This window comes from Boleophthalmus pectinirostris, unplaced genomic scaffold (assembly GCF_026225935.1).
Source record: "Boleophthalmus pectinirostris isolate CB_2022bp ecotype Guang Dong unplaced genomic scaffold, ASM2622593v1 HiC_scaffold_16, whole genome shotgun sequence".
Classification (NCBI taxonomy): Eukaryota; Metazoa; Chordata; class Actinopteri; order Gobiiformes; family Gobiidae; genus Boleophthalmus; species Boleophthalmus pectinirostris.
Window position 1 is genome coordinate 4,480,985 of NW_026571095.1, and position 24,410 is coordinate 4,505,394.

At 39.2% G+C, this 24,410-nt stretch overlaps 1 protein-coding gene across 1 annotated transcript in view; it reads left to right on the forward strand.

Annotated features, from left to right (window-relative positions):
• Positions 1–23,560, forward strand: part of wls (Wnt ligand secretion mediator) — a 59,104-nt gene extending 35,544 nt beyond the window's left edge. Inside the window, exons 6-12 of the mRNA XM_055151442.1 lie at positions 6,391–6,559; positions 9,201–9,298; positions 11,015–11,078; positions 11,208–11,351; positions 13,915–13,998; positions 18,105–18,273; positions 21,201–23,560. Of these exons, the coding sequence (XP_055007417.1) occupies positions 6,391–6,559; positions 9,201–9,298; positions 11,015–11,078; positions 11,208–11,351; positions 13,915–13,998; positions 18,105–18,273; positions 21,201–21,310 (838 nt within the window). The 3' untranslated portion in view covers positions 21,311–23,560. The remainder of the gene's footprint in view (positions 1–6,390; positions 6,560–9,200; positions 9,299–11,014; positions 11,079–11,207; positions 11,352–13,914; positions 13,999–18,104; positions 18,274–21,200) is intronic.
• Positions 23,561–24,410: the final 850 nt, after the last annotated feature.

Genomic DNA, 24,410 nt, shown 5'->3' on the forward strand with positions numbered 1-24,410 from the left:
GATAGTGAAGGTGTGTGAAGTTTAAAAACACAGCCTGTACAACATGACATCACAAGGTGGAACAAAGTCTTTTCCGTTTGGGAGAAGAACTGAGTTGGCATATGTTTTTATCAGCTACTAGATTAGTAGAAGTCCAGCCCCGTATGCCTGGAGAAAAAAAAACCCACACACACAAACATGTCCTACACATGTCTTCCTCCTCCTCCTCTTCCTCTTCCTCTTCCTCCTGCTTCTGCTTCAGCTCAGCTCTGAGCTCCTGTGCCCCCATGTGGTCGAGAGGACGTGCCGCTGTCTCATGTCTGTGTGGAGCTCATCATTATTTCATGCAGTAAAAGCTCCACCATGTTCTGTCAGGTCTGAACAGTCCCAGATCACAGCTTCACTCAGACCAGTCGCACTAGTCTCCACTCCAATCATCTCATTTAGCATTTAGGACTTTGTATGTGACTTAACAGGAAATGCCGGCCTATAATCAGCAGGGTGATAGTCATTTAGTCATTTAGTTGATTATTCAGTCGATTATTCAGTCAGTTGAATGACCAAAACTTGTATTAGTCGACTATAGTTTTGTTTAGATCAGGGGTCTCCAACCGTTTTCCTCCGGTGAATTACCTTTACAAAAAAAAAAATGCTAGAGAGCTACTCATTTTAACTGCCACAAGATATTTAGATGATCATAAGAACGAGAGTGAGCCTCTGGGTACACTTACATGTCAATAAAACACAAACCATTGTCCATTTATTAATGCACAAAGTTGGGCTTCAAAATGACACATTTACAATAATAGCAGGCATGTAATTAACCAATAATGTCCCTTGGTGAGTTACTTGGAAGGGTGTGGAGAGCTACTGGTAACTCTGAGCTACAGGTTGGAGACTCCTGGTTTAGATTATAACAGTTTCTATGGGACAACAGCAGAAAGTAGAAGTTAGTGAGGGAGTTAGCTGAAGATTTAGTATTTTTATATGGGAAAAGGCGCAGAGGAACTTGCACATCAATGTAACTGATGAATTAGAACAGGGGTGTCCAAACTTTTTTCATCAAGGGCCACATATGTAAACCCAGATGAAGCAGAGGCCTGATCGAGGACAGTAGACTGGAGCTCATTACAGTGAATAATTGAAATATGTGCATGTTTATGTCTTTATTCATGTCAGATCTTTAAAACCACACACTAAATATTCAATATTAGCTTTATCAAGGTAGATTTTCAAAATGCTTGCAGTAAAAAGTACATTTTTAAATGATTCAAGCTAATTTGGGCCAAGAAAAATTTGCCTGAGGGCCGCATTTGGCTCACGTGCCATAGTTTGGACATGCCTGAATTAGAGTAACGCAACAAACTTCAAACAAGAAATGGATCCCTCACAGGTCAATCTTTGCATTAATTTAATAAGTTAATTAAGTGCAGTGTTTTGGACACGTGACCTTCTTTAGACTTAAAAAATCAAATCAAATATTGACCCAGTCTGATGTAATTATTTGAACTAGGTTACATGTCCTCAACAGTGAGAACTCCACACACATCTCCAAACTTTTAGAACATTGGGCTTTTCTTTGTTCCGAAGCTTTCTGTTGTATCAGGGTGACCAGATTTTCAAAATAAAAGCTGGTATTGGCGTTTGGTAATAATAAAATTGTGAAATGGATGCGTAATTAAATAAAATTGTTCTGCACCCAGCCCATTCATGACTAACACATGAGTCAGTATAGTCACATTTTCTTTGTGTTTTGGTCGTTTTTAAGCAGCTTTTCTGTATTTTACCTCAAACAAATTACAATTTATTCCTCTCTTTACTGTTTGCAGAAATCAAACTGGTCAAAAATAGAGACACCTGGGACATTTGTTGTATAAAACTGGGACAAATCGGTGGTTTTGGATAAATCTGCAGGGACAGGGGACACAAGGCTCAAAACTTGGACTGTCCCAGGTAAATAAGGACGTCTGGTCACCGTATGTTAATATTTAATTTGATTTGTTAATCATTGTGTCAACAGTCTTAATATTTCTTCATTCTGGAACCCATGGATAATCTTCAGATAAATATTCACTATCCATTTACCATTTATCACTGCTCCAATATTAAAAACTAACTGGCTATTCTCTCCCGTGTCAAGTTTCCCAACCTAAACAAAAGAAACCTGCATCATCTCCCCCACACGTTCCACAAAAAACATTTACAAATCCCTTTGTCTTGTTCAAACACTTCCCAGCGGCGTTTCTTCTCCTGCGCGCTGGTGGTCGGGACACATTCCACACATACCGGCCCCAACGCAGCACTATTCCACCCGCGAACACCCCACCGCTCCCAGGCCTCTGCTCATGACGTTATTTGAGCTAGAGTAAAACATATTAGCTGCTAGAACGTCGGCGTGTACAAACGTCTTGATCTATAGACCTTCTGACGCTGCAGAGAGTAAAATGTAGTAAAGAGTTTATCTTGATTATCTTGATTTGAGTACATTTCTATATCTGAGTTGTTATAATTTGTCAGACCTTGATATATATTTTTTTATATTTTGGCATAATCCGTTTGCCTCCACTCCAGCTCTTGCTCTTCTTTAAAAGTCCTGGATTACGCAAAATTGATTCTCGTGAGCTTTGAGTCATGTTAGAATGTCGTCATCTCCTCAAAAACAGACCTGGATTGTGTTCTGTTTCACACATGTCTGAGTAACCCTGGTTTATTTTTCTGTCTCCATCTCTAAAGCTCAAAATGTTCCACCTTGTGATGTCATGAAGTAGTTTTCAAGTCAACAGCAATGTTTCACCTTTAGTTCAGTAGATATTTAGCCTGATTCATCAACCGTCTGACCTCGCAGCATTAGATTTCGTTCACTCGACAGTAGGCAGGTACTTTTTATCATTTAACCAATCGCTGCTATTTGGTCGTGACGTATGTAGTGCGCCGCTAACAGGTATGTTAAGCTTTTCCCAAATCCACAATAACGTCTTTCCCCTTGATAATATTCACCAAACATTCTCTTTATTCTGGCTTTAAATGCTCCATCTTGGGAATCGTTGCCAACACAGAATGTCTGGCTCTTCACTGCTTGGCTGGTGCCCAAACTCGCACTTTCGTTCGTTCTTGCAAACCGTCTAGTGTATTCTGATTCCTGACCTAGTCACTGGAGAAATAAAATTGAGTGGAGCACTAGGTGCAGTGTTGGGAAGGTGACTTTTAAAATGTAATCCCCTACAGATTACAGATTACATACCCCAAAATGTAGTTTGTAACGGAATCCATTAAATTACTTAAAGTGAGTAATGTAATCTAAATATTTTGGATTACTTGATTTGCTGTAGAGAAACAAAGACGAGGAAATCTTCACTTAAGAAGTTTTGTCTGATAAAAGAAAATAAAAAGCCCAGACTTTACTGAACCAAATTAAAAATATTATTGATAGAAGACGAGGAGACACGTCCACACAGCAGGATTTAGTCCTGTTAAATCCTGTTTTAGTCCTGGTTTAGACCTGGTTTAGATTCCGGCAATGAGTGGAATTACGGGAAAAAACAAAACAAAAACGGGGGGATACAGCCCAAAATGTGAAAACAGGAAAATACTGCCATGTAATCCATTTATTTCAACAAAGTAACTGTAATCCAATTACCACTCACTGAAACAGTAACTGTAACTGAATACAGTTACTCATAATTTGTACTCTGATTACGTAACTCCAGTACATGTAATCTGTTACTCCCCAACACTTGACTAGGTGGCACCAGCCTGGCTGGTAGAGATCAGCAACTCCAGGGCTGAAATCTTCCAAATGATCCTAGTGAAGGTGTGTGGTGTTTAAAAACATGGTGGGGCACTTCCTGTATTACCACATCACAAGGTGGAATGTTTTTCTGTTTCAGCCTAAATCTGCAGGATTGTGTGTTAAACATGTGTGAATGAAACAAAACACAGCTCCAGGTCTGTTTGTGATGATTATAACATTATAACAAAAAAACAGAATAACACGGACCCTTTAATGGGAGTTGACTCGTGGAGTGTAGTAGTGGATTCTGGATTGGAGCATTGGGAGGGACTGTATAGACGTGTTGCTGAGTGGATAATGTATTCCATATTGTCCGGGGTAATATAGATCATATAGATCTCCAGGCTGCAGTGCTGTGGATGGGCAGTGAGCTTCTGTGGGAGGGAGGGGAGACTCTTTATAGGATTAATAATTCTTGGAAGATGAAAAGGCTCTGAGATGTTTTAATTAGCCAGGAGAAAGTTCTCTGCTGTAGTGGTTCAACAACCTAGCCAGGCTGGCGCCACCTAGTGCCTCTGCTCTAGGTCAGGAATGAGAATACACTAGACAGTTCACAAAAACCCCAGAAGTGTGTGAGTTCAGCAGCACCAGACCAACTGCTTCACTCGTCAGTGTATCGAAGCGCTTCATTGGCTCTTTTGGCATATGTGTCATTTTCGATGTGATCTACAAGTGGAAAAAAGTGATCCATGGTTTGGGATCACTTTGATCTAATTCCACTTAACAAGGTGTTACCTATTTTCTTATTTACAGCAGCTCTTTACATTTTATTTTAAATCATCATTAGTATTGTTGTGTGCAGAGCAACACTGTACCTCACAAGTATTGTCTTACTCTAACAATACTTCATCAATGCAGATAGAGGTCAGTGTTTCTCCAAGGCCTCAGACACATCGAACCATTTGAGACAATATTGCAACTGAGGTGTCAATGCTTCATTCGCCCATCACTAGGGAAAAGCTTAATATATCAGTTAGCAGAGCATTACATACGTCACGACCAAATAGCAGCGACTGGTTAAATGATAAAAAGTACCCACCTAACGAACGAATCCTAACACTGCGAGGTCACAAATTAAGTGAAACTGGCTGATGAATCAGGCCATCAGCAACGAGGTCGTTCACATTTTCAATTAAATGTGACTTGTATGTGACTCCAGTGTGAACATTAAACGGCCCAAAAGTGTCCCACATGTGACACTGGAGACATGATGACGTCAACCGCAGCGAGCGTCTCTGTGTTTATGGAAGTTGTCCAAACATGGACGCAGCATTGAGCACCTGGAGATTTTAAAGTTCCTCTCGTACCAGAGCCAGAACATGAACAACTTACTTGTTTTAAGGAGGAGATTGAGAAGGAGAAGGACGAGGTTTTTAGTTGTGGTGTTTTGTGGGACAGTCCATTGAAAGGAACATGTGGATGTGGAGACGTAGCCAAGAGTGGTGAGTGAAGATGTGCTTCACTTCAGTGACACAGAGTTCATTAACAATTTTCTCCTACTTCAGTGCAGAATAGTGACGTTTGTGTCTTGATGATAACGTGTAGGTGGATGAATGCACTTTGGCTGTTCACACTGAAGTCACATGTCAAAAGATCAGATATGTATCAGATTTAGGAGCACATATCCAAGTGTCCTGGGTCGCATTTGAAAAAATCGGATCTGTGTTGTTCAGACTGTCATTAAAAGATCAGATACAGGAACATAGGGGCCAAAAAAATCAGATTTGGGTCACTTCAGGCTGCAGGGTGAACGTAGCCTTAGTGTCATCTTAATAATAGCCATGCTGCTAATCAGTCTGATCAAAATATATGCTTCATTCCCCGTTATAATCTCTCTTCACACTTACGTCACAAACCAGGAAGACGTTTGGAAACATGCGATGACAACTTCAGGTGTAGTTCCCGACACTGGACTCACCGACCGACCGTGATCAAACCCACTGAAGTAAATGTGATCAGAGGTAAATGAAGACTGTAGACGTATGTGCTGTTTGGAATCATCTGGAATTTCATCTGGAATTTGGCGTCTCATCTCTTCTAATCACGTGTACCCGTGCACTCAGAGTTGTGCGTCAGTGCGGAAATGATGAAAACTGAGCTATAGTTGGAATTGTTGATTATCTGAACGTAACGGAATGGTACAATGACATGGAGACGAAGAAAACTGGAACATTTTCTCATTTTTTCTTGAACAGAGCCGCATGAAGTTGTCGTTGCATGTTTCCAAACGTCTTCCTGGTTTGTGACGGAAACGTGAATAGAGCCTCTTGCCAACAGAGGGCGACAAAATCACAATATTCATAAGGATACTGAAAAGGGTGTTGCAAAAATTCTCAATAGACTTTCCCAAAATAAAAATGATAAAAATTATAAACTATATTGTATGTTCCTTGACGCTCTTATCTTGATTTTATTATTAGCATTTATATTTTTATCTTATTACTGCTTTGTCCAATTAATTTCCCTTGTCTAAGTCTAATAATAAACAATTCTTTGAGGTTTTATACACATTTTATAAACTTTTCAAATGTTGGTAAGAGTCAAAATCCTGAATTGTTGGTCAGAAACTAAAAATGTGACTCCACATTATTGTAAAACCTTGTGTATTTTTTGTGTTTCAGGATGATCTTGGCCCTGGGCATCTCCATGACCTTCATAAACATCCCTGTGGAGTGGTTCTCCATCGGCTTCGACTGGACCTGGATGCTGCTGTTTGGAGACATCCGCCAGGGGGTTTTCTACTCCATGCTCCTCAGCTTCTGGATCATCTTTTGTGGGGAGCATCTCATGGTAAAAAACACTAACTCCTCCTCCACCATGAGTTTGGGTTAAAGGGACAGTGTTGGAGACGTGTGGAGACACTTTTTGAAATCTTCCATCCAGTCCTTGTATTTGCAGAGGTCACTGGTGTTAGACTAGTGCATGTCAATGGTCATAGTTCTCCTGCCACTAAAAACAGTCTTACCCACTCCACAAAACACCCCAAACAAATCTATTATTACACCAGACTGTCCATGTGAATGTCTGTGTCCATAGAATCATTTTAGAAGTAAAACCAACCGTTGTATTTGAAGGATTTCTGTCTGAGCAGAAGCAGCGATTTGTACTTCCTGACAGAAAGCTCGACAGCGGCGGACTGATATACAGTGTTGGGGAGTAATAGATTACATGTACCAGAGTTACATAATCAGAGTACAAATTATGAGTAATTGTATTCAGTTACAGTTACTGTTTCAATGAGTGGTAATTGGATTACAGTTACTTTGTTGAAATAAATGGATTACATAGCGGTATTTTCCTGTTTTCACATTTTGGGCTAAACCAGGTCTAAACCAGCTCTAAAACCAGCTCTAAACCAGGACTAAAACCAGGACTAAACCAGGACTAAACCAGGACTAAACCAGGACTAAAACCAGGACTAAAACCAGGACTAAAACCAGGACTAAACCAGGACTAAAACCAGGTCTAAACCAGGTCTAAACCAGGTCTAAACCAGGTCTAAACCAGGACTAAACCAGGACTAAAACCAGGACTAAACCAGGACTAAACCAGGACTAAACCAGGACTAAACCAGGACTAAACCAGGGCCAATTTGAAGAGAACAAACAAGAATTTTCAGGATGTGGTTGGTACATTCAAGTCGTTTTAAAAAGCATGACAATATCAAATAATCCAAAGTATTCAGATTACATTACTCACTTTAAGTAATTTAATGGATTCTGTTACAAACTACATTTTGGGGTATGTAATCTGTAATCTGTAGGGGAATACATTTTAAAAGTCACCTTCCCAACACTGATGATATATGACAAAATAGTCCCTCAACATGTGACAATTTATGCAAGTTTAATTTTATTTTGAACAATCAAACAGGCTGAGTTCTTCTCTCAAACTGAAAACACCCTGTGATGTCATGTGGTAATACAGGAAGTGCTCCATTATGTTTTTAAACTCCAAACACCTTCAATTGAATCACTTGGATAATATCACATCTGGAATTGTCAATATTTACTCAACTAAAGGAAAAAATGTAGCTGTTGTCTTAAATGCCTCATGACATCACAAGGTGGAACAGAGCATTTTGAGCTTTGGAGATGTAATAATGCAGCATTTTCTCAAAGATATAATTTAACAAAGGCTCAAATTAGGTAAATCATGAACAAAAGAAGCCGGGCCCAACTGGGGTAACAGAACAAAACTAACCCAACCAGACAAAAGAACAGGGCTGTTTAAATACTTGAGGACCAGTGTTGGGAAGGTGACTTTTAAAATGTATTCCCCTACAGATTACAAATTACACACACCAAAATGTAGTTTGTAATGGAATCCATTAAATTACTTAAAGTGAGTAATGTAATCTGAATACTTTGGATTACTTGGTTTGCTGTAGAGAAACAAAGACGCGGAAATTGTAACATAAGAAGTTTTGTCTGCTAAAAGACAATGAAAAGCCCAGACTTTACTGAACCAAATTAAAAATATTATTGATTGAAGACGAGGAGACACTGTCCACGCTGCATGATTTAGTCCTGTTAAATCCTGGTTTAGACCTGGTTTAGATCTGGTTTAGATCTGGTTTAGATCTGGTTTAGACCTGGTTTAGACCTGGTTTAGACCTGGTTTAGACCTGGTTTAGACCTGGTTTAGATCTGGTTTAGACCTGGTTTAGTGTCCGGTAATGAGTGGAATTACCAAACAAAACAAAAAAACTGGAATAGCCCAAAATGTGAAAACAGAAAAATACCTCCATGTAATCCATTTATTTCAACAAAGTAACTGTAATCCAATTACCACTCACTGAAACAGTAACTGTAACTGAATACAGTTACTCATAATTTGTACTCTGATTACATAACTCCAGTACATGTAATCTGTTACTCCCCAACACTGTTGAGGACCAACTAAAACTGAACACAAGAGGGGAGAATTACACTAAATAATTAACTAAAACTACTAACAAAAAAGCAAATAAGTATAATACAGAAAATAATAAGGGATAATAAGGGGACCTTAAAGCAAACTAAACAAACCAAGCTAGTAAAAAGACCTAAATAGTGCCCCCCCCCCTTGTTGATTCATTGGTTTCTCCCGAGGGTTGTCCGTTTGGCACTGAAAAACAAATGTAAGCAAATTTGTAAGACTTTTTGTAAGACTTGTATTAACTGAAATGTGTGCACCCAAATTAGAATATAAGTCTAAATAAAGGAATTAAATGATGTGTAATGTAATGAACTCAGTGCACATGAAATGAACTTAAGTGAAATAATCCTGACACTATGGAGTGGTGGTAGAGGTGTCCACCACAACAACTCGAGTTATGTTTTGATGAGGTGACAACATTCTAACATGACTAAAAGCTCACAAGAGTCAGTTTAGAATTTTGACAGCCTTTCATACAGTTCCTTTTAATTTCTCTGTTCTTTCTTCTCAGGATCAGACGGAGAGAAACCGGATCTCTGTTTACTGGAAGCAGGTCGTGCCCATCGTGTTTGGATCGTTCTGCCTTTTTATTTTTGACATGTGTGAAAGGTGAGCTCAGCAGTTTTACAAATGTTCTGATCTTCTGGGTCTGTCAGTTTTGTTACTTGCATTAATTGGTGTCTATTATTACAGTAGAATTCAGTGGGATAATTGATCATGTCTGTGGTCTATGTTTAATATTGTGAGGAGTTCACTGCACTTTATCAATTAGTGTAATGCTTAATGATTTGCAGTGGCCCAAAGTTATTCCTCATTTACCTTATGCAGTTAGAGTATCCCAATTACCTTATTTTTTGGACTATAAGTCGCACCAGCTATAAAATGTGTAATGAAGAAGAAAAAAACATGTCGCTTTTTTTGAGGAAGTTTGTTTTCTAAAATCAGAAACCAAGAACCAGCATTTTATTTATTTATTTTTTTACAATTTTATTTATACATTTCGGTAGCACATTACAGAGTATGTATACCAAACATTATATTTATGCATTTTTTCCCCCAAAATAACCTCAAGAAAAAACTAAACTAAACAAAACAAACAAAAAAAATGGATAAAATAGATAATAATAATAGCAATAGTAATAGTAATAATAAAAGCTAAAGTTAAAAAAATGTAAATATTATAATAGTAATAACAAATGAAAAAACAGCAGATAATACAAAGACAGATAAATACACAGCAACAGATTAAGAAAAAGACATACACAACCATGCTGAGGTATGGTGCCCATTTTATATGTGTCCATATATTTCAAAAAAGGCTGCCATGTTTTTTCAAATTTTGTGGTTGAACCTGCAAGGGTAAACCTCATGTGTTCAATGTGTAAAAAACTCAGAACTGGCATTTTCTGTGTAAAGTCAAGTTTTAGTAATAACAATAAAAGAGAGAAGAACAGACTGTTAATGTCACATATGAACAGTTCTTCAGATAAACTATAACATAAACAACAGAACAAGTTTACCAAACTCTCCATCTCACTCCAAATCACTAAATCCATTCAAGTTCTTCATCCTCGGTGTCACTTCTGAACAACTCCACGACCTCTGGAGGTAAACAGAGCGACGCAAACTCTTCTGTGTCGCTGTTGTCAGACTCAGCATCAGTTCCAGTTAGAATTATTCTGGTCTTTCTGAATCCTGACAGGATGGTTTCGGTGTCACTGAAGTTTAGGTTTTGTCCATCCATCCAGTGACTTCAGGAAAGTTTCATGGTGCATCCTCCCGGTTACTGTGAAGTTGTGTTCTCCAACTCTGCTTTCCGTCAGTCCTCACAAGTTTCTCGCTCACTCCACACTTTCTTTCTGCTGTTCGATTACCATTTTCTGCTGTATATTTCACAACGTGCAACAGGACAGAGGCTCTTTCTGCAGGAGACGTGCGCGGAAAACTGACACACAAGACTAGAGCCTCTCGCTATTTTAATATATAAGTTGCAGGAAACACCCAAACCATGAACAAAGTGCGAAAAATACAGTAGTCAGAGTTTTGTCATGACAGTAAACGCATTTTGCCCTAAAACATGGGAGAAAATCAGGTTGCAGGGCATTATAAGTTTATGAAATACTTTAAGTTTTTTGAACAATTAAAAAGTAGGGTTTGGTAATATGAAAAAAAAAAACAAAAAGCAAAGATGTTTTTTAGATCACAATTTAATTTCATCTTGCCTTGAGGAGACTAAATTTAAACCTGTTTGAAAGTTTATAGTTCATTGTGATTGGTTAAATCCAGCTAAAATCACAGTGTTTATCTTTTTCCTTCTGTTTTCAGAGGTGTCCAGCTGACCAACCCGTTCTACAGCATCTGGGCGTCTGAAGTGGGCACTGAACTGGCTGTATCCTTCAACTATGACACGAAAAAACCAGACCAACTCCACTCATAATCAAAACAATCCTCTTTACGTAACCTAACAAATGTTGCCTCAGCCCCGGTTGCGATGTTTCCTTGACGGTCTGTTCGGCAGATGGCTTTCATCATCGTGGCTGGGATCTGTGCCTGTCTCTACTTCCTCTTCCTCTGCTTCATGGTTTTCCAGGTTTTCAGGAACATCAGTGGGAAGAGGACCTCGCTCCCTGCCATGTCCAAGGCCCGGAGACTCCACTACGAGGTACGCAGCATTTTCTGATTTATCTTAGAATGTTATTTCAAAAACAGACCTGGAGTTGCATTTAGTTTCATTCACACATGTTGCATATTTGCTCCTCTGTGTTTTTAAACTCCGTACAACTTCCCTAGATTCATTTAGATCATTTCAGCCCTGGAGATGCCAATCTGTAATGAACACAAGGTAAAAGGAGCTGTTAACTTGAAAACTACCGCAAGGTGGAACAGAGCACTTTGATCTTTAGGGATATAGTCACCAGTTACTCAAACATGTGAGAATGAACTCAAACTTCAGCTCTAGGAATGGAAAGAACAAAAATGTGACTGTTTGCTGCAGGTGTTCCAATGACTGGGACCAGGTAGAGGATCAAAACTAATGACTAACAACCAGTGCTGGGGAGTAACAGATTACATGTACTGGAGTTACGTAATCAGAGTACAAATTATGAGTAACTGTATTCGATTACAGTTACTCTTTCAATGAGTGGTAATTGGATTACAGTTACTTTGTTGAAATAAATGGATTACATGGAGGTATTTTCCTGTTTTCACATTTTGGGCTATTCCGTTTTTTTGTTTTGTTTGGTAATTCCACTCATTGCTGGACACTAAACCAGGTCTAAACCAGGAATAAACTGGGACTAAACCAGGACTAAATCCAGGTCTAAACCAGGTCCAAACCAGGTGTTAAATCAGGTCTAAACCGGGACTAAACCGGGACTAAACCGGGACTAAACCGGGACTAAACCGGGACTAAACCGGGACTAAACCGGGACTAAACCGGGACTAAACCAGGTCTAAACCAGGTCCAAACCACGTCTAAAACCAGGACTAAACCAGGATTTAACAGGACTAAATCATGCAGCGTGGTCGTGTCTCCTCGTCTTCTATCAATAATATTTTTAATTTGGTTCAGTAAAGTCTGGGCTTTTCATTGTCTTTTAGCAGATAAAACTTCTTATGTGAAGATTTCCTCATCTTTGCTTCTCTACAGCAAATCAAGTAATCCAAAGTATTCAGATTACATTACTCACTTGAAGTAATTTAATGGATTCTGTTACAAACTACATTTTGGGGTATGTAATCTGTAATCTGTAGGGGAATACATTTTAAAAGTCACCTTCCCAACACTGCTAACAACTAACAACTAAGCCCTGCTGAAGACCAGTTAAGTTCCAAACATGTTGACTTTGGCCAGTCAAATCAAGGCCTTTTAACTACATTTTTCCTCGTGTGTTCTTTTACTTTTTCTACTTCTTTGGAGCGCCTGGAGTCCGTTGTGTTTTAGTCAACTCTAGGTATGTTTATAATGAAGTAACAACATTATAACATGGTTTAAACTCACCAGAGTTAATTTAGTTTGAGCAGTACACTCTCTGAAGCAATCTTGATTATGTGGGACAATAATCTAGTACTTGATTAGTAGTTTACTTACCATATTTTTTGGGCTATAAGTTGCTCCGGAGTACCAGCGCACCAGCCAAAACATGAGTCATGAAGAAGAAAAAAACATATATAAGTCGTACCAGACTATAAGTTGCACTTTTTGGGGGAAATTTATTTTATAAAATCAGAGACCAGGAGCAGATATTTCCTGTGTAATGTCAAGGTTCTAGTAATAACAATAGAAGAGAGAACAACAGACTGTTAACGTCACATATGAACAGTTCTTCATATAAACTATAACATAAACAACAGAACAAGTTTAACCAAACTCTCCATCTCACTCCAAATCACTAAATCCATTCAGTTCTTCATCCTCGGTGTCACTTCTTGAACAACTCCACGACCTCTGGAGGTAAACAGAGCGACCCAAACTCTTCTGTGTCGCTGTTGTCAGACTCAACATCAGTTCCAGTTAGAATTATGGACAGGATGGTTTCAGTTGTCTTTATGTTTGTTTAAATTTTTAATTGTCAGTGGTACAGAAGTAATGGAGCTATTGACTGACATGATACAGACAGGACAGTGGCTCTTTCTCTTTGTTCTGCAGCCGCCATGCGCAGTTGAGTGAAGTGACAGTGGTCGAGGAGCAGAAGACTAGAGCCTCTCACGGCTTCAGTGTGAAAATTTTAACATTTAAGTCACAGGAAACACTCAAAACCATGAGAAAAAGTGCAATTTATAGTCTTAAAAATATGGTACTGGTTTATTCCCTGTTGCGTCTCCTATTTTAGCCGCATATCATTTCTCTTTTCTTGCTTCCTTCTCCTTAATTCTTCTCCTCGATTCTGCACGAAATGTTTGAGGAAGTCCCGCCCACAGAGGAGACAGTGAGGAGAGAGGATATAAACTCCTCACTGAGACCGATAAAATTCTTTCCTCTGACGTCTGCTCCTCAAGCCTCCCTCAGGTTTACTCCTTCCTTTTGTGGTTTCCGTTGGGACACCGCTTAATATGACACATTTGATTGACAGCTAGAAGATGGCGAAAGAGAAGGAAGCAAGGAAAGAGAAATGAGATGTGGCCGTTATTTTTTATTACTTCCTGCTGTGTCTCCTTTTTATTAACTGTTTACATCCCCTTGTGTCTTCTTTATTAACGGTTTACTTCCCGTTTGTGTCCAGGGTCTGATCTTCAGGTTTAAGTTCCTGATGCTGGTCACTCTGACATGCGCCGCCATGACGGTCATCTTCTTCATCATCAGTCAGGTAACATCCGAACGGCTCTTTCTACAGCCCCATACACTACTAATATAAGTAGAAGAGAGCGAATATCACAATTTTCTTAGTGCCAGATCACAATTTCAATACAGTAACGATTCATGTTTTCTTTTCTTTTATACAGTGTTTAAGAGGTAACTATTTGAGTGTGACTGATTATATTTAGGGATGCACCAATCCAGCTTTTTCAGTCCCGATATTGATACTTTTATAAGTATCGGCCAGGAAGGAAAATAGGACTTATTTCTTTAAAACACAGTTAACTTATTACACACGAGATCCAGTAGTGTGATGTAATTGTTATTTATCCTTCAAATAACGACTGAACATCTTTGTAGGAATAAAAATTCAAACATTAAGAGACCAAAATCAGACTGTAAATAGTTTTATTACATCCAATTAAAGGCCCATATTGGTTAATCATTGTCCAGGAACCGATACCTGATCCAGTACATGTTTGAGTATCTCCACCAATATTCGATCTCAGTACAGTACAGTGCAGTAGTTATAATCACCGGTCCAGAGGTGGGACCAAGTCTTTGTTTTGCAAGTCTCAAGTAAATCTCAAGTCTTTGACCTCATGTCCGAGTCAAGTCCCAAGTCAAATACAGACAAGTCCAAGTCGAGTCTCGAGTCACCGGCCCATAAGTCCAAGTCAAGTCCAAGTCGTCTGCTTTGAGCTTCAAGTCATTTCAAGTCTTTAAACCAAATTACCAAATATATCTTAGATTTTTACAATTTATATGAATTTTGAACTAAATTTTACTTAAAGTCATGGTGTATTTATATAAGATTTGTAGAAATGCAAATTTTTCCTTTTTAAATGTCTTGAAGATCTTAGTGTCACAGTTCTGCCTTTTGTTTACTTGTTTCCCCCCAGTCCAGTTCCATTTCTCAGTCTGTTCCGGTCCTCCTTTTGCCACCTCCCTCCTTTCCCTACAGCTGCTCCTCATTCAGTAATCAGCCCAGGCCCAGTCTATATAGACTCTCTCTGCCCCCCTCAGTCTTTGCTAGATTGTCAACCTGTAAAGACAGACACTCAAGCTCCTGAAAACCCTGAATCTGATCTGTTTGCTACTTCTGCAATTCTGTGTTTCCCTGTTGTCCCTGTTCCTGAGTTCACTCCCAGTCATTTCATACTTGTGTACTTCCCAGTCTTGGAGGATATTTCTGTTCACATTTTATAACATATATTCCTCTGTTATATTTTCAGTCTGAGTTACCATTATACATTACCTGTTAGAGGACACTTTCCGTTATTACCTAAGACTTTGTTTGCCTGTATACTTGTGTTGCATTTGAGTCCAATTTACCTGCGTGATACTTGGTATGAATTATTACAGTCAGAATAGAAAGAATTAAGATTAAAAAGTGCTAAAGAAGTTATTTTGACAAGTGCAGATTGCACTGAAATGGAAGGATCATGTTCTCTGTTGTACTGTACTGTACTGTATTGTATTGTATTGTATTTTACTGTAGTACATTTGAAGATGCCATCTCACAGTACTTCAGTTCCATCCAAAGTAACAAATAGAGAAGTTGGAGGGACATGTTCCAGTTTGTTCCTGTAAATTTAAGCATATTAATAAAGAGAAAAGTATTTTCTAAAAAAACATATAATTAGGAGAAGCATCAAGTCTTCTCAAGTCACAGGCCTCAATTCCAAGTCATGTCCCAGGTCTATTTTATTAAGTCAAGTCTCGAGTCACAATTTTTAGGACTTAAGTCCAAGTCAAGACTTGTGAGTCCCGCCTCTGCACCTGTCACTCACTCAGAGCATGATGGAGACTGACCAATGGGAGGAGGGGATAGTGGAAAGTGTCATTAAACAGATAAAACAGGAAAACACAACAAGGTGATTTAACCAGAATAGCAGTTTGTCACAGGGATGAGGTGATTAGATTTTGATCTTGGTCCAGCTCTTTTCCCAGCTCTACTCCTGACATTATGTGTTGACCCTGTTTGACCCTGTGTCCTTCTCCACTGCTCTGTTCAAGTGTGGAAGACGTGAGTGTGATCGGGTCTCCTCTAAACAAAGGTGGTCCTGTCTCTTGTGTACAGACTGTGGCTCGTCTTCATAATGGGCCTTTTTGAATCAGGATCAAGAAACGCTCTTAAACAAGGCCACCTCAGAGACGCCATTCTGCTCCGATTATCTGAAGGAGACATGGGCCAACAGCTCTGACATATTGTGCAAAATCAACTTTTATGATGCTAATCTCATTTCCTCATAAAATGTGAAGTATAATTCTGTTTACATGGGTGGTCTCCTCACAGACGGACAAAATGTAATTACTGTTACGTAAGCTGTCCATAAACTTTAGCTGGACTTCCACTGATACATTTGTGACTCGTGTTTGACTTGGCCCAGTACACGTATATTATATAAGAGGTTCAAAATAATAATAGTCTGCTGCGTGCTGTCTGCATCCAGCTGTCAAAATGTTATGGTCTCAATCAGCTAGTGCGCAGTTTGCATGCTAGTTTACTGTTTAAAGTGCTTAAAGGTCCTATATTTAGGGCTGGGTATCATTAAGAAGTTGCCGATACGATACATACCTCGATACACAGGCCACGATACGATACATATCTCGATACACTGCACTTTCGATTCAATATATTTCAAATCGATTTGATACGATTCAATAAAAAATAAAGGCTAAATCATGGCTGTGATACTAAAAGTCTTTGTTAAACCACTTTTTGTCCAAAGTTCATATGAAACACAAACATTTTAATCCTCAAAACAGTGAAAATGTCAAATGTGTCGCATAAATGAGTTTCCTTTCACTCCACAAGCAACAAAACTGTAGCTGTAACAAAATAATTTAGTAAAACACACCTAAAAATACTCTTGGTGAAATATCCATACAGCAGCCCATGATATCGATACGATATATCGATATTCAGATATTTTTGCACACCCCTACCTATATTACACTATTTTCTGAAAAATATAGCTGGAGTTGTTTTGTTTCATTCACACATTTAACATACAAACACATATTTAGGCTGAGTTCTTCTCTCAAACAGAAATGCACCTTGTTCCACCTTGTGATGTCATGTAGTAATACCTGAAATGCTCCACTGTGTTTTTAAACTCCACTCACCTTCACTAGAATCATTTGGATGATTTCAGCCCTGAAATTGTCTGTATTTACTGAACAAAAGGTAGAAGTTCGCTCCAAACATAAAATACAGCTTCATGACATCACAAGGTGGATTCGTGTTTGTTTTTGATGAGGTAACAACATTATAACATGGCTTAAAGCGCACAAGAGGCAATTTTGCGCAATATAGGAGCTTAAAGGGACAGTTCTGAATCTTGAACATGTAGGACCTCATTTCCTCGTGATCCAGAGTGTTGGAGACGTGTGGAGACACTTGTTAAAATCTTCCATCCAGTCGTCGTATTTGCAGAGGTCACTGGTGTTAGACTAGTGCATGTCAATGGTCATAGTTTATCCTGCCACTAAAAACAGTCTTACCCACTCCACAAAACACCCCAAACAAATCTATTATTACATGTAAAATGTCTGTGTTGATAGAATAATGTTAAAAGTAAAACCAGCCTTGCATTTGAAGAATTTGTCTGAGCAGCAGCAGTGAGTTGTACTTCTTGATAGAAAGCTTGGCAGTGGCGGACTGATATATGAGAAAATAGTCCCTCAATATGCAACGATTCAAGTGATGCAAGGTTGGTTTTACTTCTAAATTGATTCTATGGACACAGACATTCACATGGACAGTCTGGTGTAATAATAGATTTGTTTGGGGTGTTTTGTGGAGTGGGTAAGACTGTTTTTAGTGGGAGGAGAACTATGACCATTGACATGCACTGTCTAACACCAGTGACCTCTGCAAATACAAGGACTGGATGGAATATTTCAAAAAGTGTCTCCACACGTCTCCAACACTCAGGACCTCATTTCCTAGTGATCCAATGTCCAAAATTCTGAACTGACCCTTTAAAAGCAGCTCTTGATACTAAGATGGGGGGACTGAATGACTTACTGAATGGATTCCTGGGAGATGTTTAGTGACTGGTATTTTCTTAAACACTAAATGTTGTTACATGTTGTGTTTTTTGTCAGGTGAACGAGGGCCACTGGCACTGGGGCGAGCACACGGTCCAGGTGAACAGTGCGTTCTTCACGGGGATCTACGGTATGTGGAACCTCTACGTGTTCGCCATCATGTTCCTGTACGCGCCCTCGCACAAACGCTACGGAGACGAGCAGACCAGCGGACAGTGCATCACCGGTACGACACTCACTCTATTCATCATTCATGTCAGATTTGACCCATAATTACACTTATTTAAAGGTGCATTGTGTAACTTTTCTCCTTCTGTCCATGGAGATGTTACTGTTCTGTCTGGATAGTGCATCTTTAAAGAGTCTCTGGGTCATTCCATCTCAATTCACCCCCAAAAACTGCAAAGAAAATTGGTATATGGGTAAGTCAAAACCAAGAAAGCTCAAATCTCAAGTTTTTGCATGATCAGACCAACGGTTTGTGAGATATCATTATTTATATATATAGCAATATATAGCAATTTCATTTTTAAATTTTTTTTTAGCGTGGTCACCGAATTTCAAACGGCATTTACTCAGCAACTACTGGTCCGATATCTAAAACGAAGGTGTCTCTGGAAAAGGGTAATCATAATCCAAAATCATTTATTTTTGCATTTGAGTAATTTTGAAATGAATTATCTTTTGACCTATATTTTTGACCTTGAAATTGACAATAAGTGACTCACCCGACTTCAGTGACACCAACAGAAAAAATGTAGCCCTATATGTGGACTACAACATATAAAAAATCTGGACTTATTTTCACACAAATTTACCTAGTCCATGTTGATATACTCTTAGAAAAACTGATCATTTTTGATATTAGACCAGTAGTTGCTGAGTAAATGCAATTTGAAATTCGGCGACCATGCAAAAAAGTGAAAAAAGGAAATTGCGATATCTTGGAAACTTTTGGTGGGATCAAACTAAAATTAAAAACTTTCGCTTTTCTGGCTATGGTTTACCTATATACTAAGTTTCATCAAAATCTGACAATGAGTTAATGATTGGATGAAATGAGGTGCACTGACCCCTCTCCTTGATTCTTATAAGCACCAGTAATAAACATAAACCATTTTTTCAGAGGCAGACTATTAAAAGAGAAGTAAACTCCTTTTGGGCCCTGGACCGGTGGTTTGGGACCCCTGTTTTTAGAGTTTGTGTGTTAAATGTGTGAATGAAACAAAACACAACTCCAGGTCTGTTTTTGATGAGGAAACCACATTACAATATAAACAGGTAATGGGCCCATTTAAAGAGTTTTTCAACAACATGGGTTTAAGTTGAGGCTTTGTAAAGTATTGAGGGCATTTTCCAGACAGGGGGATGCGTTGAATTAGGTTTCCCTCTTTCATTTCCTGTGCATTTGCCAGTGCATTGAGGCGCTTCATTGGGATGTTAAGCCCGAGCTCATTCACAGAGTCTGGTTTGTTTGTGGAGCAGGGGCCCCCGAGCTCAGAGAGGCTCCCAGGGGAAAGGGGCCTTCTCTGGGCCAAGAGGGAGACACCAGGGGCACCAGGCAATCCTCCAACATGGACGTTTAGAGAGGAGGAGGAGAGGAGGAGAGCAGGGGAGGAAGAAGAGGATGGAAGGAGTTAGGAAGTAGAGGAGAGGAGGGAGCAGAGGTAAGAGGGAGAAAGGACAGAAGGAAGAACAGGATGGGGGAAGATCAGGGCGGAAGAAGCGCCCTCATCTGTGGTGTTAAGGAGTGTCTGAATAGTGTGCTGGGTTAGGAGGAGTTAGGAAAAGGAGCCTGGTTCCTTTTGTACCTCCTCTAGCACAGGAACCTCGGGAGCTTCCTAAACAGCAGTGAGGAGCTATGAAACATCCCACAATCCAGTGCGTGTTTCCGAACACGGCCAATCTCTGCACCAAGAGTTAGTGATGTATCGTAAAACTATATATCAGTTTTGCCTCAGACATTAGTTAAAGTTGGCTTTATCCAAATAGTTGCGTTATAAGAGTGGAAAGAGTGTCTTTTAGGCTCATCACAGCTTGAGGTGCTCTGTTTGGAGACTATTTAATGCCATGGGCCTTTAAGTAGGATTTGTGCACATTTGTTTACATTTATAGAAACTAAACTTAAAGCCGTACGGCACATTTCCATAAGCTAATTAGCATAAACGCATGCCGATGGAACCGTGCAGCGCTCTGTGCTCCGGAGAAGGACTAAAGGACAGGATTTGGAGGATTTGGTGGAGTATTTGTTGTGACAGAGCAGAGGCTGCAGCTCATGGTGAGTCTGGAGACTTTCTTCTGTTCTGTGCATGACTGCGCAAATCGAGACGCCGGAGGTGGTGGCTGAACTTTAGCACCACCTTCCTTAGCCGAGCTTTTTGTTACGCAGCACTTTGACTTCACTGTTCAGACCGGTGAGTTATGTACTGTCATGTTGAAATTCTTATTTAAATCAGTAGTGCAGTAATGGAGAATGAGGTGCACTCTTGTAGTGCGTTCTGTGGGTGTTGTTGCCAGGGACACAACGGTAAATATTGACCCCTAGAAATGATTGATGACATCTATGTTCCATCTGTGTCATCATATATTGAACGATAAGTCAGTCTAGTGATTATTGTGACAGTTTAAAGGGCCTTTGTTACACTATTTAATCAAATATACGATGATGTTGGTTCCTGTTATATACCTGATGTTGATTTGTTTCATTCACACAAGTTTCACACAAAAACCCTGAATACTTAGTTCTTTTGTCAAACAGAAAACTCTGTTCCACCTTATGATGTCATGTGCTAATACAGGAAGTGCTCTGCTGTTTTTTTTCTTAAACCCTATACATCTTCACTAGAATCAGTTGGACAATTCCAGCCCTGAAATTGTCAATCTCTACCTAACTTAAGGTAAAAGAGTAGGTGAAAACTACCACTTCATGACATCACAAGGTGGAACAGAGCATTGTGAGTTTTGGAGATGTAGACAGACTAATAAAGAGTTACTCAAACATGTGTGAATGAAACAAAACACAACTCGGAGTATGTTTTTGAGGAAGTAACATTATAACATGACTTAAATCTCACAAGAGTCAATTTAGCATAATACTTTAATAAATGCAAGCAGATTTAATACAAATGTGATGTTTTTTTTTTTTTTGTCAAGGTGACACTGGTGCCAGCAGCGGGGAGGACATCCAGCTGACCACCACCATCACCCACGTGGACGGGCCCACCGAGATCTACAAGATGACGGGCAAAGAGGCGCAAGAGTAGAACCTACGTGCCCCCGAGGACGACTCACCACTGCCCCCTACCCAACCACCCCTCTCCCCCCTCCCCTCCCCCCTCACCAGCTCAGCCAATGGGGACTCCAAACACAAAGGGGAGCTAGAACATTCCTTTTCCAGAGACTGAATACTATCTTATCACGTCTGGTCATTTCATTGAGAAAACCACTTTATTGCCAAAGTTGGGTTTGATAATGAAACGTGATACAGTCCAGGTACACACTCCTCTCTTATTATTATTATTAGTATCGGTACCGGTAAAAAGTAGAAACTGGATTTTGAGCAAAAGAACTTTTATACAATGTGGAAATATCCTTTAAAGGGGCACTGTGTAACTTTTCTGGTGGTTAAATGATCTAGTTTGTATTTATTCAGTTCCAGGTGTTTTATTGCATTCTCAGTGTGCTGTGAGTGGGCTTGCCTTTCCACAGATCTGACCTCTAACAAGGCCAGGTAACGTCATCTGCTTTTCTCACTGGAGATGTTTAAGTTTAATACAGCAACAGTCCAGGCAAAGCAGACCCTCAACCAGGAAAGTTACATAGTGCACCTTAAAATCAAAACATTTTAAAGATTTTTTTAAACAGTTTAAACATTTTTCACCATTTTTGTGTAATAATATATTTTTGCATAAACATTTTAGATTCTTTTATTTGATTAAGTGACAAACGTTACTTGAAATGTCCTAAAAGTTGGGCGAAATACACGAGAAATTATTACAAAACACTAGTTCACAGATGTGGACAAATGTTTTAGTTAAATTATGCCAAAATTTAGGGATGCACCAATCCAGCTTTTTCAGTTCTGATAGTCTTCGTATCGAAATCAGTTTCAATACTAATGAAATAATTTAATGAACCTGCATATCACCGTATCAAACGATCTGCGTCCAGACACGTCGTTTCTGTGTCCGCAAGTCTCCTCTATCCACACAGCTTTGAGCATATTTGTTTATATTTGACAGAAACTAAACTTAAAACCACATGACTCATTTGCATAAACTAAGCCTCAAAAAACAGTTCTCTATTCTGTCGCTGATGTGGTTCAGCTTCTGTCGGACTAAAGGACACGACTCAGTGGAATCTGAGTGTTCTTTCTGTGACAGAGGGGTGTTCTGCTGATGGTGAGTCTGTTCTGTGTTTCTGTCGTGTTGGAGATGGTTCATGTGAAACTTTTCAGAAATTATACGTCTGCAGGTCGTACACACAGACACACGTTTATATGAATGGACAGATATTCTAGCCTCTTAGTGTTTTGGCGGTGCACAGACCTACATCAGAGTATCAGTGTTTTCAGGCGTCCACACAGTGCCGGATCAGATCTGTACTCAGATGAATTCGTGGGAACTGGAGGCACCAAATCTGCATCCACAACCAAAACAACTCCAATACACACTAGTGTGGACGAGGCCTAAAGCTTTAACTACATGACGATGCCCAATGTCAACAGATGCCAGTGCAGAGACTCTAAATAGCATTTATTCGCTTTAAACTAAGATAAAATAAGACAAAACTGATCCAAATGTGTCGCGTAGTAGCTGTTACTTATCTCACAAGTAACCGCAGAACATTTTTGTATAAATAAAAGTTCAAACATGAGACTTTCGGGGTTTAGTATGACCGGTAAATAGTCATATTACAACAGTTTGTTTGTCCAACCAGGATATCGGCTCAACTAATATTAGAAACAGATTTTCTTTCCTCTTTTTTTGTTTGTTTGAGTTTGTTTCCCCTGAATTTTTTAGTATCGGCGTTGTTTTATTTGTTACAGATCGGTGCATCCCTATCCAAAATGTAAAAATTCCACAAGTGTCACAAACCAAAAACTAGTCACATTTTTGACATTTTTAAGTTGTCATTACCCTAAAACGTAGTATTCCCATCATTTGACACACTCCTGTTTGAAACTTTGAGGAGGTAAAACTTTCTCAAGCTGATCTCGCGCTCCTCCATTTTTGTTTTATACCCATATTTCTCATTTATTCTTCTCGACCACGTGGGCATCTGACGTTCATTTTAGTGTTTTTACTTTTATTGAGGGAAGCCTGGACAGACCCACGCACTCCTGTCATTATGTTACTATGTAGATATGTATTTTTTATAAACTATGTCAACTCTATCAAATATACACCGCTATCGATACGTGTTATTTGAAGTTGATTGTAGCCTAGTATACCATTTTTAGTTTTTTTTGTTTTTGGTTTTTATGATTTTATTTAAATAAAACGTTTACATAATCTTTGAGTTTTGAGTGTGATTGATTAAGGTTTAGTCGTTTTTATTTAATTTAGATTATAATGATTTATATGGGGCATTAAAAAAGGAGAAGTAGTGAAAGAGAGTTGGAAAGCAAATGTGATTTTCAAGTTTATAAGTACAAGTTTTTCTGATTTATGTTTTAATGTTTCCTCATCGCAAACGGACCTGGAGTTTTGTTTGGTTTCATTCACACAAAACATTTAACATGCAAACTCTGCATTTTTAGTTGTCTTAACACTCTGTCCCACCTTGTGATGTCATGCGGTAATACAGGAAGTGCTCCGTTGTGTTTTTAAACTCCACAAATGTTCACTAGAATCATTTGGATGATTTCAGTCCTGGAATTGCTGATCTCTACTGAACAAAAAGTAAAAAATCCATGTATCATTCCTTCATTTGTTTTTCAATATAAAACCAAAAATAAGAAAATGATAAAACAACTATTTTCTTCATTATTTGTCTCTTGACCAAAATAAAAAATTGAATAATGATTTGTTTATTCAGTTTTTCGATTTTGTGTTTAAATGAAGAATGGAAAAACAGATAACAGACGTTTCCTGTTTACGTGACTTCAGTGACTGCGATGCCAGACTGAACCAGGACTGATCCAGGTCCAGGACCAGACTGGAACCAGACTGGAACCAGAGCGGGACTGAGACTGAGACCAGACTGGGACCAGACCAGGACCAGACCGTGACTGAAACCAGACCGGGACCAGACTGGGACCAGACGGCAGGGCAGGAGCTCGAAGCTGAGGCTTGGAGTCAAAGCTCGGAGTCCAGTCTGGTCCCGGTCTGGTCCCGGTCTGGTCCCGGTCTGGTCCCGGTC